The sequence below is a fragment of the Pleurodeles waltl genome, chromosome 12 (genome assembly GCF_031143425.1).
Source record: "Pleurodeles waltl isolate 20211129_DDA chromosome 12, aPleWal1.hap1.20221129, whole genome shotgun sequence".
In the NCBI taxonomy this organism is placed as follows: domain Eukaryota; kingdom Metazoa; phylum Chordata; class Amphibia; order Caudata; family Salamandridae; genus Pleurodeles; species Pleurodeles waltl.
In genome coordinates this window covers 68,871,570-68,886,892 of record NC_090451.1, presented here as the reverse complement: position 1 = coordinate 68,886,892, position 15,323 = coordinate 68,871,570, and the positions used below count along the sequence as shown (strand labels likewise).

The 15,323-nt window shown below is 42.6% G+C and overlaps 1 protein-coding gene across 4 annotated transcripts in view; it reads right to left on the bottom strand.

Annotated features, from left to right (window-relative positions):
- Positions 1-8,387: 8,387 nt before the first annotated feature.
- The window catches only part of PIP5K1C (phosphatidylinositol-4-phosphate 5-kinase type 1 gamma), a 199,937-nt gene continuing 193,001 nt past the window's right edge, over positions 8,388-15,323 (bottom strand). For all 4 annotated transcript variants that reach the window (XM_069217487.1, XM_069217488.1, XM_069217490.1 and 1 more), the window contains one exon: positions 8,388-14,078. In XM_069217487.1, the coding sequence (XP_069073588.1) occupies positions 14,076-14,078 (3 nt within the window). In that variant the 3' untranslated portion in view covers positions 8,388-14,075. The remainder of the gene's footprint in view (positions 14,079-15,323) is intronic.

Here is a 15,323-nt window from a genome sequence, read left to right as displayed (position 1 = left end):
TGCCCCATTGGCTGAACATGTTCTGCAGTAACTGATGGTCAAGTTCATATTCGTGAGTACAATCTGCTCAGTGTGTCTGCTGTCACATTTGATGCACCTGGTAGAAGTTCCGCTCCGAGAGATATCTTGGTGAGAATTGCCCACTGCCAAATCTCTTGTGCTTGATGCGACAATGTTGATGATCTCGTTCACCCTGGTTTAAGTAGTGCATGCTTGTAGTGCTGTCTGTTCTGATGAGCACGGAAGAGTTTGCAATTTTGGGAAGGAACGAACGTGGCGCTAAAGCTATGGCTTTCAACTTGAGGTAATTGATGTGCTTTTGCTTGTCAGGATTGTCCCATTTTCTGCTGATGGAAAGGTCCTGGAAGTGCGCAACCCAACCCTGGTAGGGATGTGTAAGGAAATGCCTCGTTGGCATAGTTTACCCCTGACTTTTTGCCTTTTGTTGATGCCAGTTATGATTGAAAGTGTGCTGGGACACTGCTAACCAGGCCCCAGCACCAGTATTCTTTCCCTAAACTGTACCTTTGTTCCCACAATTGGCACAGCCCTGGCACACAGATAAGTCCCTTGTAAATGGTACCCCTGGTACCAAGGGGCCCTGATGACATGGAAGGTCTGTAAGGGCTGCAGCATGTATTATGCCACCCTGGGGACCCCTCACTCAGCAGATGCACACTGCCTCAAAGCTTGTGTGTGCTGGTGGGGAGAAAATGACTAAGTCGACATGGCACTCCCCTCAGAGTGCCATGCCAACCTCACACTGCCTGTGGCATAGGTAAGTCACCCCTCTAGAACGCCCGACAGCCTTAAGGCAGGGTGCACTATACCACAGGTGAGGGCATAAGTGCATGAGCACTATGCCCCTACAGTGTCTAAGCAAAACCTTAGACATTGTAAGTGCAGGGTGGCCATAAAGAGCATATGGTCTGGTAGTTTGTCAAACACAAACTCCACAGTTCCATAATGGCTACACTGAAAACTGGGAAGTTTGGTATCAAACTTCTCAGCACAATAAAAGCACACTGATGCCAGTGTGGAATTTATAGTAAAATGCACCCAGAGGGCATCTTAGAGATGCCCTCTGAATACCAGTCCGACTCCTAGTGCTAGGCTGATCAGTTACTGCCAGCCTGCCACAACCAGACAAGTTGCTGACCACATGGAGAGAGTTCCTTTGTCACTCTGTGGCCAGGAACAAAGCCTGTACTGGGTGGAGGTGCTTCTCACCTCCCCCTGCAGGAACTGTAACACCAGGCGGTGAGCCTCAAAGGCTCATGCCTTTTGTTATAGCACGCCATGGCATCCCAGCTAGTGGAGATGCCTGCCCCTTCGGCCACTGCCCCCACTTTTGGCGGCAAGGCTGGAGGACATAATGAGAAAAACAAGGAGGAGTCACACACCAGTCAGGACAGCCCGTAAGGTGTCCTGAGCTGAGGTGACCCCTGCCTTTAGAAATCCTCCATCTTGAGATTGGAGGACTCCCCCAATAGGATTAGGGATGTGCCCCCCTCCCCTCAGGAAGGAGGGCACAACGAGAATGCATCTACCCTCCAGCCCTCCTGACCTAAACACACCCCTAAATTCAGTATTTAGGGGCACCCCAGAACCCAGGAAATCAGATTCCTGCAACCTGAAATAAGAAGGACTGCTGACCTGAAAGCCCTGCAAAGACGACGGAGAAGACAACTGCTTTGGCCCCAGCCCTACCGGCCTGTCTCCAGACTCAAAGAACCTGCACAGCGATTCATCCGACGGGGACCAGCGACCTCTGAAGCCTCAGAGGACTGCCCTGAACCAAAGGACCAAGAAACTCCTGTGAACGGCGGCTCTGTCCAAAAACAGCAACAACTTTGCAACTTTCTTGCAACTTTTAAAGACCTCACTCTTCCCGCCAAAAGCGTGAGACTTCACCCTCTACACCTGGCCCGAACTCCAGAGAACCAACACTACAGGGAGGACTCCCAGGCGACTGCGACCCCGTGAGTAGCCAAGGACGACCCCCCTGGACCTCCACAGCGATGCATGCAGAGAGAATCCAGAGGCTCCCCCTGACCGCGACTGCCTGTAACAAGGAACCAGACGCCTGGACCAAGCACTCTACCCGCAGCCCCCAGGACCAGAAGGAACCGAACTCCAGTGCAGGAGTGACCATCAGGCGACCCTCTGCCTAGCCCAGCCAGTGGTTGGCCAGAGAAGCCCTGTTGTGCCTTGCCTGCACCGCTAGAGTGACCCCTGGGTCCCCCCCCATTGATTCCTATTACAAACCCGATGCCTGCTTTGCACACTGCATCCGGCTGCCCCTGTGCCGCTGAGGGTGTGTTTTGTGTGCCTACTTGTGTCCCCCCCCCACCTTTCAGTGCTTTACAAAACCCCCCTGGGTCTGCCTTACCTGTTGGCAGACTGGAATCGGAGCACCCCTGTTCTTCATAGGCGCCTATGTGTTTTGGGCCCTCCTTTGACCTCTACACCTGAGCGGCCCTGTGTTGCTGGTGCAGTGACTTTGGGGTTGCCTTGCACCCCCAACGGTGGGCTGCCTATGCCCAGGAACTTGGACTTGTAAGTGCCTTACTTACCTGAAAAACTAACAATTACTTACCTCCCCCAGGAACTGTTGATTTTTGCACTGTGTCCACTTTTAAAATAGCTTATTGCCATTTTAACTAAAACTGTGTATGTTACTGCTCTAATTCAAAGTTCCTAACTTACCTGTGTGGAGTACCTTGCATTTTATGTATTTACTTCAAATCTTGAAACTTGTGGTTCTAAAATAAATTAAGAAAATATATTTTTCTATATAAAAAGTATTGTCCTGGAGTTAAGTCTTTGAGCGTGTGTTCCTCTTTTATGGCCTGTGTGTGTACAATAAATGCTTAACACTACCCTCTGATAAGCCTACTGCTCGACCACACTACCACATAATAGAGCATTAGAATGATCTTATTTTGCCACTATCTTGCACTCTGGGGGGAACCCTTGGACTCTGTGCACACTATCTCTTACTTTGAGATAGTATATACAGCGCCATCTTCCTAAAGGATGCATCTATTATTGCGTAGTTCGTTATTGGGGACAGATAAGTTAGACCTTCTGCCAAGTTCTTCCTTTGTGCCCACCAATATATGGAGGACTTCATGCCTGTTATTTGTATGAAGTCGAAGGAGCCCTGAGATTGTTTCCAGTGCTTGTCTAACTCCTCATGCAACGGTCTCATGTGAAGTGTGCAGTTCGGAATCAGAGGGATGGAAGAAGAGAGCATTCCTAGGAATGATTTGTTTGCCCGAACTGAAACAGACTGTCTTTTGATTAGTTTGTGGCCGAATTGCTGCATCTTCATCTGTCGGTCTAACAAGACTGTTGCCTTTTCTGTGCTGTGTTGATAGCTGCTCCCAGAAAAGTTCTCTGTTTTCAGAAAGAGGGAAGACTTCTGAAGGTTTGTAGTGAGACCAAACTTGTTGAACAATTTGAGGCATATATTAGTGTACTCTGTGTTTGACTGTGGTGATGGTGCTTTGATCAGTCAGTCGTCTAAGTATGGAAATACCTGAACTCCTTTTTTTCCCCTGAGATGTGCCGCCACTGGGGCTAGTATCTTTGTAAATATGCGAGGGGCTGATTTTAAACTAAAGGGGATCACTTGGAATTGAAAGTGAGCATCGGCTACCTGGAATCTTAAATATTTTTGATGATTTGGAAGAATGGGTATATCGAAATATGCATCTTTGAGGTCGATAGATGCCATATAGTCTGCATGGTCTAGGAGGTGCAAAATGTCTTGTAAAGTAAGCATCCAAAAAGATAGTTTTTTCAGATTTGTTTAGTTTGCACAGGTCCAAAATCAGCCGCCAATCTCCTGATTTCTTCTTTATTAAAAAGAACCTGGAGTAAAACCCCAGTCCCTTCTGAGTACATAGTACTCCTTATTGCTCCTTTTGATAACATGAGGGAGATTTGTTTTAGTAGTTGTTTTAGACGTAGAGGGGGTGCACCCTTGGGCGGGCGATTTGGCCGCTTGTTGATAAATTCGAGGGTGTGCCCTCCTTGAGATAGGACATCTAAGACCCATCTGTCCATTGTTATAGTAGCCCATTGGTCTAAAAATTGGGAGATTTGACCTCCTAATGTATGTGGTAATTTTGTCTCTGGGGTAGCCTCTGCTGGTGTTAGGGCATTGCTTCCTTGAAGAGTCTCGACCTCTGGTGGGGTGTTTCCCCCCTAGCTGGTTGCTTGTAGGCTGCAGCAGGTGTTTGTCTATACGGCTGAGAGTACTGAGAACAGAACTGTCCTTGGTACGTTTGATAATGTTGCCTAGAAGTCTAAAACCCTGCTCTAAGGGAGAAGGTACCCCTACCTGTGGCGCCTCGAAAAGGTAGTTGTTTCGTTTGTAACGTACCCAGAGATCTGGCTGTGTCGGTATAAGTCTTGGTAGCCTTTAAGGCGTCATCTATATGCTTCCCAAATAATGATTCACCATCATAAGGCATGTCCAAAATCAAACTCTGCACCTCAGGCCTAAAGGACCAGGCCTTTAGCCAGGCTTGTCTTCGGAGTACAGCTGCTCCTGCTAGCTGTCAAAACCCAGTTGCTGAGATGTCAATTGCACAATTTATTATTTCTGCAGAAGCTTTCTGACCTTCTAGGAGAACCTTTTTTGCTTCGTCTCTCGATTCGTCTGAAACAAGATCTATAAATTGTGACAAATCCGACCACAGTAGTCTGTCAAACCTCACTAGAGAATTTTCTGCATGAGCTGTAAGCCCTGCCATACTCAAGAATCTTTTCCCAATAGAATCAAGACGATGCCCATCTCTATCAGGAGGTGCTGTGATGGGTGCTGATGGGTTCTTGGAATGCCTCTGCGCAGCTTGACTTATAACAATCTGGCCTCGGATGTCCAATCAAACAAGCTGGTGCATTGTCTGGTACTTTATACTTTTTATCCAGTCTTGGCATAACTGCTGAAATGGTGGCTGGATTCTTCATAGTATGAATACCCTCCTGCCAGATGAAATCTATTATGGGTATTGCTTTCACCGATTTCTCTCTGGGTTCCTTAAAATCATATAGGAAACAGTCTGACTGCTTAGAGGTAAGAGGTAATTGAAACCTTTTTGCTGCACACTCCATTATACTATGAAAACCACCAATGTTGTATGGTGGGGAGTCCACCAGAGGTGGCTGTGGTGGTGATGGTGGTTGTATGACATAATTGTTCCACTCTGAAGATGTGGAGGCTTGGTCTCTTAATTCTCTTTCTTCCCCCTGTTCATCTTGCGATGTATGTTCGTCATCTGACACTGGATCCGCTAATGGTAGTGTAGATAGCGGAATCCCTGAAAAGGATAGCGAAGTAGGACTAGTAGGCAGAATTTGGTGAGGTGACCTCGCCGGTGTTTGGGGCCGTGACAGAGGTGTCGATTCGCAGGTTTGGGAAAGCGCTTATAGAAGTCCTGGAGCATTGCTTGCAAGCTAAAAAAAAATCAAATCTTACGGCATTTGGATTGTCTGATCCTGAATAATATGTGATGGACTGGGTTGGTAGCTGTGCTGCACGTTTTCCGGTACTTAAACACTGGAGTGATAATATTGGTTGTCATCTTGATCGTCATCCTAGCACTTAACGTGTAACTCGGAGGGGCTATGTGTGCTGCTCCAAAAAGTCTCTCCTTCGCTGATTCGTCGTCTAAGAGATGATGAGGTGGAAATGGTGCAACTTTACTCAGTGAGGTGTGCTCTGGAAGCAGCAGCTGGGCTGTAGGAGACAGGCCAGTAAGTTATCAAAGGTTGTTGAGCTGGTGTAGGCAATGGTGTCGTCGACGATGGTTTGACCAACAATATCGTCGACGATGGTGTTGTCGACTGTGGTCTCATCGACGATGACATAGTTGATGGTAGTGTCGCCGACAACAATGTCTTTTTTAGAACCTTTGTTGATGGTGGAATCGTTGACGGTAAGGATATCCCCGTATCTACAGGTCTTGTTGGTGAGCTCGTCAACGGTACCGCCTTAGTTTTCTGGGACGACAAAGGCTTTGTTGTGATCCTGCAGGAAACAATGGTCGTTGACGATAATGGAAACAAGGACATTATCATAGGCGACGCCGCCATTGTGAAAGTTGGAGTCATGGTGGTAGAAGTCATCGACAATATAGTCAACAAGATCGTTGTCTACGGTGAGGAGATTTTTGAAATCTTAATTTTTCTCCAAAACCATTTTTGATGTAGAAGGAAGCGATTTTGAAATTTTCTTGACAGAACTTTCTCTGGTAGCCAGTGTTGAAGGCTCAGAAACTACTTTTGAGGAGGATTTCGTATGTGGCACCATCTCTTTTCAATTAGATTTTTAAAGTGTTTTTTGTGGGTGTCTGAAGGCTCCACTTCCTGCAATCTTCCTCTCTTGTGGGATTTTTCTGTTTTTGAAGAGTCATCACTCTCTTCATCAGAGAATGCATCCTTAGATTTACGTTTTTGTAGCCACAAGGAGTCTTCCTTCTCTAAGTGTTTTTTGTGAGAAAGTTCTACAGATTTTGCAGTCCACAACTTTACAATGTGGATGTAGACAATAAATACACATCATGTGAGGGCCTTCTGAATAAAGTCTCTTTTTGCCACAAGTGTTACATGGCTTAAAAATGCCTTTTTTGGAGATCCTGACATGGTCAGGGTGTTACAAGTTGTAATAAGAATAAATCTTAAAGCTGATCTGATAAGTATCCAGTGGAAGTTGTATTCTGAAGAGAAAAACTGAGCAGAGCTCAGAGAGACTCCTATCACCTGACGTGCGGTAGAAAATCTGAGGAACTGGAGCCTCTGTGGTGAGGATTCTAGAGGGTGCTGTTGCCTGATTGGTCAATGCATAACTTTGGTTCTTTTCTTAACAAAGAATATGGATAGATCCCGTCTCGACGACAGGGAATGATTCAAGCATGTGAATCTATGAAAGATTCAATACTGGAGAAACAGAAGATACCAAAATCCCAAAGTAGTAAATTTTAATTTGCTGCAAAAATACATGTAGTGTATGTTTACAAAAAGCATTTGGGGAAACACCATGTACGTCAAACATAGTTCTGTGATTAGCACATGAAGTAGAGGTTGTGTAGAAGCCTAGAAGCTGCGATTGGGAAATAGTGGCACAATCACTCACCTTCGTAGAAGGTTGGGTGTCTGCGGCTCGTGGGTGAGCTGCCCCTTGTAAATTGGCCTTCTCTTTTTAAGGATCTGGGAACAGTGTGGTTGCTTCTGTGAGGGGAGACTTCGGCTTGAAGAAGGAAGAGTAAAAATGTTATTTCTTTTGCCCAAGCACCTCTGAAAAGCTGCAGGATGACTGGGACCTCGCTGATTCAGATCTTGGAGTCAAGGACTCTTTCACTGCCAACTCCGGAATGAGCTTGGATGTCCACTTCAAAGTTGATTTTGGCTCTGAGGTGGTCTTATAGTATGGGGTTCGCAGTGGTGTGGGTTGGAGGCTGGGGGCTGTGTAAATGGGTGATACTGCCCGACACCACAGGCCAGGGGCTTACTTGGGTTCGTGGAGGCCTCTTAGGGACAAAAGTTGTAGGCCACATGATCTGAATGTCGGTGCCATTTGAGGCTAAACTCCGGTTCTCAAAACCCAACCCTCATGGGAGGTCTATATCTGTGAGCACTTCCCAGCTTGAACCTTGTACAGTTGACCCACAAGCGCAAAGTTAAAAGGAGCCCCGGGTGTGATGTTTGTTCTGGGTCTGTTCTCTGGTGTGCCAGGAGCTTCTCTTACTAGAGCTCTGGTTCCGAGGCATCTGAAGACAAGACATGTAGGCTCTGCTCTCCTTCCACCTGCTGTAAGCGCAATGGGCACTCTTTCTCCTCTTCTGCACTGAAAAGGTCCTCCAGTTTGAACAGATCTTGGGCCTCTGGAAAGTCTGCCGCTGAATTTTAGGATATGTCTGCAGCACTATGATCACTGATTCAATCATTTATTACTGCTGTGCAAACGTGAAATTCAAGTTTTGCAAACTTTACATGAGAAAACACTGTTTACTCCCTCATGGACTGCATTCTGGTTTGGGCTCAGTAGCCACAAAAACTTGAAAAAAGGCATGGCATAGATCATACATACAGCTGCACAGAATGCAGCGTGTTTCAATACCATCGTTGACTGAATGGCAGGGCATAAAGACTCACTTGAAGCTTTGCCATTCATGAGTCTTGGCCCCACCCGCATTAAGCAATGGTAATTAATAGCATATGACACCGATTCTACATATATACTAGGTATATACACATTGAAAAAGGGGTTCTTCTAGATACCATTTTAAAATCTTTAAGTTCACCTTTCGCAGTAATGATTCTCTGATGCATTACACATTTACTGTGTAAAAAAAGTAAGCAAAATACAGACACGACAGTGTTTAATAGTTTATTACTCTATGTAACATGTTTTCAAAATGTACATGGGAAATAGGCGTGAGGCAAAGTTAGAGTACAAGTCATTGTACTGGTCAGCACGGGTACATCAAAGCCCTACAGTTCTTGATCCACAAATATCACTTCCCTAGGTAGAAAAAATGGGGTGTGGGAGAAATCAAACACTCAGATTGTCAACTATTCGGATGAAGGAAAGTAACAATTGTAATCCTCTTTAAAAAGAGTTTAAGACGCACATAGGTTTGTAGGTCCACAATGTACAACATGATTGGTAAATTAACTCTAAAGTGCTGCATGGTTATGGAAATCCATGTTTGTGATGAAATCCTGATTTACCCAATGGGCATTTCACGAGCTACAGCACAAGTTATTTCATTTTGGGCAAGTATTGCATTATAACAATTAATGAGACAATAGCTTGTAAAATAGGATTACAATGCTCTCAGAGGAAACTCTTCAAGTAGCAAGTACAGTAATTCGAAGAGGTTCACGCTTTCTGCAATAGTAGTGAATGTACTTGGAGGTGACTGAACGAGATGAGGGGTGAGGAATTAAAGCATAAAGGAAAAAGGAAAAAGGGCAGCTCACGTATAATTTACAAAATTACACATGGGAATAGAGGGAAAATTGTATCAGACTCCAGGTAAGGCAATGAGTTTACTGAACATTATAAATAGTTATTAAAACCTTTTGTCTTTTTTTACATCAAAGATGAAATTACAATTGTATGCTCACTATACAGCTTAAGAACAAGTAACATTACAGCAGACATTCTCCGAATAACTGCAAGTGGTCATTGGAAGGAAACAATGAACACCTTAGCAATACTTATGAATTGGAATTACTTTTCATTTCACTGGAAAATAAAATAATACAGCATAAATTCCTTAAATAATACTTTGTATGATACATCTGTAATGTAGAGAAAGGTGATACAGTGTCTAAACTACCATATGGCAATGTAACATGGTCCTAATGAAGAACTCACAGATCGATCCAGTCTGCACAAATATTTTTCTGCCACTTCAATAAAAGTGCTCAACTGCGAGTAAAGTGGGGACAGTGAACATAAAGTTTTGTTTTTTCATCCTAGATATGTACTGTCGAGGACTGTGGAAACAAAATCTATCAAAGAGTTACATACCAGGACATCCCAGATCTTTAGATACAGTTCCTCCCGTGCATCTAAGACCAAACTATAAAGCTCCGATAGTAAAACAAAGCCAACCTTAAAATGAACTAGTGTCCTATTAATCAATACATATTGGTCTACAATAATGCCATATTTTATATATACCAATCAATTAAGGATGCAAAGCTTGCATACCACAAATTTGCACAAATAAAACCCTACCTGCTTACACCAGGCCGTAAAGAGGAAAGCACTGCAGCCAACTTGATATCAAACAAGCTGAAGTGTTCCAATTTCAGACTGTGCAATTTGGTCATTAAAAGAGAAAAATGTAGGTCCAGATGCCAATGCTTGAAAGTAGGCATATTATAAAACACTGAAAAATGTATCCTTTATTTAAATAAAATACATCATTGTACAGTAAAATACTGTTTAAATGAAAACATTCTTCGCAATGATCTAGCTATCTGACCAGGCATACCACATCATTACTATCAAATGGTAATGCTGCTGTAACAACAACGTGGTCTTTACCAAAGGAGAAGTTTCCACTGCAAACAGCTGCTGATAGCAATGGATAGGTTTCTCTTTGATTGTTGATCACCACCAGATGAAACAACCAGATGTTTTCCACTCATGGTCTAAACTGCATTGCAGACACAAGACAATTTGTTGAAGGTTATCCCCCACATAACAGTACAATTTGACCTGCATATTTGCATGAAGCGTCCTGGTCAAAAGAAAATATGACAGTGCCTCTGGAGACACCATGCTCAACAGTCAATGACCAGCAGAAAGCTATACACAACCACTTCAAAAATCAATTATATATTGCATGGAAGGTTGCATCCGTTACCCCTGACACCATATCCAACAGCCCAACGTATCAATTTAATTGGCTACAAACAACAGTATTATTAAAGACCCTGGTAAAGAAGGTGCAAATAAGTTATCGCAAGTTTACATAACGAAAATCCTGTAACACAAAGAGTAACTTTTTTAAGTAGTTCAAAGTTAATTCGCAAAAGGTAATGTCAGCTGCAATCTCCCAGGCGCTGAAATTCTGCTGCGTGAATGGTGTGAAGAGGAGAGACACTATCACGATCTTACAATATCATTATTTTCCTTCTATTTCCTTTTTGACTCAGCCTATGATGGATGACAGCAGTTGCGTAAACTTGTATAGTACAGCAAGATGAGCAGATTAAGAAAACAGAAACCGAACTCAGCCTGCACTACAGAATTAAACACAATACTCCTAGGTGTCCACCTAGGGAACCCAATTCGCAGAACAGCCCCCATTCTGAATGTCCACACAATCTGTAGTGAAATTCACAGTGCGACCACACTCACTGATCTGCCAGGAGCAAGTACCGGATATAACTGCCAACAAACCAAGAACACATTAGGCAAACATCAAGTCTGAACAGAAAACTATTCAAATGTAGGTATGTAGGGCAGTGGAGCTTAACATCTGGACAAAAGATGCTCCTATTGGGAAAAAAAACCTGAGACTCAATTCTCTTAAGGGAAATTGTTTCAGAAGTTAAGTGGAGTGACCAACTGATGTTTATCACATGCATGTTTAACTGGCTTTTTCATGACTCAGACCCTTTAGAAAAGTTAGGAAACTTTAGCAGCAGGGTTTGTCACCTCCAGTCAAAGATGCAGGTTCTAGAGTCAGACTGACCATCTGCTCTAGGCACGAAGCAGAATAGCTGCAGGTCAGCCTTGGAGACAGACAACAACAAAACACTTCTGCAGCTTAGGATAAAAAAAAAATTGTACCTAAGAGCATTAAAACAATGTTTCACTTTCTTTCAGTCTTTTGGTTTGCCGTTGACAATTCTGTAACATCTGACTGTGGTCCTTCACCATTAAACTATCAGTGCACCAAAATTATGCTCTTTATCTTCATAAGCAAACATTGCTGTTGAAGCGCTAAAATGAGAAGCCTTAGATGCTTAGAAACTGGCTTATATGCTTAGTGCTCATTGTCTAACAGCAGAATGGCTGGAGTCAGCTGAACCAGTTGCTTACATGCAATTAACAAAGGAGTACACAGATGTGATCTAGAGTCAGGTTTCTTTGAACTAGTCAGAGTTTGAAACCTGGTTTTCAGGAGGTTCACAACATGGAGGTGGTGAACACGATACAATAGAGCTTCAAAAAGTTTTCACAATGTTAACTGCTGAACCTACCAATAATTGGACAGAGAAACTTATCACCACCAGATGTACCAACCCATGGAATATCTGAGACACAGGAAAAAGTCCCATTCATACTTAGATGAAAAAAAAGCCACCTTGTTTGGATAAAAATACTTAACAGAACAATATATATATCTTAGAATCAATCAGAACCTTTCTTGGCGCAAACCTGGCAACCCAATGTCTTTGGAAGCAACTCAAGACCTTGGTTCAGCTCCACAACATTACGTGGTATCAGTTTCATGTAAAATTGTTTAAAATCAAAATGGGTATATGAAACCCAAATGCATAAAATAAATACAGGGCTAATCCAAGGTCTTGTAACTTTGTTTCTGAGACTAAAATATTCAAAATAAAATGGTAAACTACAAAAGAAGGACTTCAAATTACAAATTAATATTACAGTCAAAATCAAATAGAATATATTCTGAATGATAAACGACACATAAAATACTAATTAACGATCAAATTTTGATCAAAACAACCAACAGAAGTGTACAAGCTATGTAGCTTGCCAGTCACATAGCAGATCTATCTCAAAGCTCTTCAGGTTAGTTGTGTTAATACACAATTTAGATGGTACTATAGCAGTGCACGTAACTGCCATTTTCAGAGCTTTGTAACTTCCTGTTTAGAGCAAAAAAACACGTATACCACAGACATCTTACATGAGTACTTCCTGAGCTAGTATGCTACACGCCATCAACTTTGTAACTTTTTTTTTGCCTTCTCATCCAAACACAATGATAAATGGCCTTGAAGAACAATGTGATAGAGAATCAAAAATGTGAAGATGAAGATTTTTTTTGGGCTAAGATCTGCAATGTTTTCACAGAAAGGATAAGTTACCGATAGGTCTCTCTCCTATCTGCCAGTTCTCTTATTAAGACAGAGAATAATATATCAGGTCTGTGTCTGAATGCCTATTTTACACACTCTTCATTTGCCTGGCCGTGATCACTAGCTAACATGGGGCACTGCCTTTTGGAACAAGCACTCGCCTACATTAGTTGTGATATTGGATTCATACCCCTACACACCGGTTCAGTGTCCTTAGCACAATCTTATCATTGGCAGTCAGTCAATCTTCCTTCCCCACTAGGGTTCAAGAAAGACCTAACCTGTACTCTGAATTCTGAAAACCCAAACTGACAGGAAAAATCAGATATTCACTGGCCAACTATTCCACTACGAAGATCAATGTGGCTCACTAGCACAATATGTAGACAAACAGGAATCTGAAGAATCAACTATCAAAAGCAAGTCAGAGTGTGAAGAAAAGTTGATGAACAAGCAATATCAAAGGACAAAACAAATATGATGGGTACAATGTGTTTGATCAATGAAAAGTTAACTCACTAGTGCCAATGAAATTGGTGAGCGAGCCATCATCTCTCAGTAGTATTAATAACAACATCCTCTCTTGGCCCTTAACTTACTCCACTCTCTCTCGTTTTGCCAGATGCACAATGCCCCAATTCCACACTGAAGTAACATCCATGGGATCATGCCCCTAACATAAGGAAACTGTCCCATGAAGAGTAATGCTTGGCAGAAAGTGTCTATTTAAGTCAGGCAACCACAATCATAGCATCTTCTTTGCCATGTGATGGTCACACACAGGAAGAGTTGTCTCTGCTGGGTAGGAAGATCAGTTGTTCCTTGATGGTCTTTAGCAGTTGACTTTCGATTACCCCAATCAGTAGGATGGTTGGAATAAATGTAATCTGTGGTACTGCACAGCAGTGCCACAATGTCAAGGTCCTGCACCCACTGTCCCCATTCAAAGTCTTCTTTCCACTCCCAAAAATGCCTGCAAGTGTCAAACCTAAAACTGTAAGGTTTCACATTAGTTTGCAAAGCACGGTTTAATACCCTTGCAAAGTGCAGTTACTGAACAAAAAGTAAAAAAAAAATTTTTTTTAAAAGAAACACAAAAAAAACACAAAAAGCATGTTGATGCATGTGCCAAGAATGCAAATAAATAAAAGAAATGATTCACAGTAAGACATGGGTTGAGGGAAAAACTCAGTCAGAGCTGGAATTCAGTAGAGCCCCCACCCCCTTAAGAAGGGCCCAAAACTGCCAGGAAAGTAAACAGTTAATCCATGTCTACATACACTTTCCTGTCGACAACCCCAAAAGTTGCACTCCATTCTAAAGCTTATCATGCAGGCCACCAGCCTGTACGGCAACATTTATCCTCATCCAATAGTTAGACAAATACAGCTCTCATTAGTACTGCCACCGTCAAGGATAACAAGGTGGGATGCAGCGGCTTCAGATACACCTCAGGTTACTTGATACAGGAATCTGCATAGAATTTACTTTGGGGAGACAGAAAAAGTGAGAAACCCATTAGAATGTAGAATACCAAACAATAATATAGTGTGCAACAACAGTCACTCACGTTTTGAAACAAAAAGACAACATTTTAGCAGTAATTTCCCTTTCATTTCATTGGGCTGTATGTTGGAGACCATAACACGTTGCCAAGGAACAGAAGATAAAGTCAACAAAACACATGCCAACAGATTAATAATGAGCCTTGTTCTGATTACTCAGTCAAATAAAAAACAGACAATACCACTGACCAGAAGACTTCTTAAAGTCCAAGTGTACCACGTTTGAATGTGCTAAAGAACAGAATCAATCTGACAGATATCAAGGATCACATTTTCAGGATGTCTTCATTGAGTTCATTTCTGTGTGTGTATACACACACACACACTCAGACATATATATCTATACACAGCTGTGTGTGTGTGTATATATATATATATATATATATATACACATACATACACACACAGCTGTGTGTGTGTGTGTATATATATATATATATATATATATATACACACACACACACACACACACACACACACACACACACACACACACACAGGAAAAAACAAAGGACACAGGGACGTTATAGTTAGGAAATAGAATTTTAAAAAAACGTTAGAAATTCACTGAAACAAACAACTGTTACAAGGACATTATAGTTAGGTTCTGAATTTGCTTGTACAAAACTAACGAAATTCAGCAGTTATAGCTGGAGTTCTTTCAAGTAACTATAACTCATTCCCTAAAGTAAGTATAACTCGCGCCACCGTCATGCACAGATTTTTCATTAAAAAAATGTGACTGCTAATGTTTCATTTTACTTTTAAGGACGTTATAGAAATTCTCATGACTGTTGTAATATCTGGGGTAATTAGTAGTGCATGGCGAGGGCGTGAGCTATATTTACTTGAAAGAACCCTAACTATAACTGCTGAATTTCTATGGTCTTGTACGAGTAAATTCAGATCCTAGCATCCTCTGTGGCCCAGCCTAAATATGTAATTGGTTTTTGGGGAGGGGGTGCGATACGGCATCCCCATTCCCTGTCTGATCTCGGCCCTGGGGTCTATTTCACCTGGAGCCTGGCCTCAATATTTTCTGGTGGGTGGTGGTGGGGGAAGGGGGGTGCGCAACCCCCCTCCTGAGGCTGATCGGCCCGGGGACCCCATCCCCCCAAATATATATTCTATATATATATATATTTGTTTTTTTTAGGGAGGTGAGTC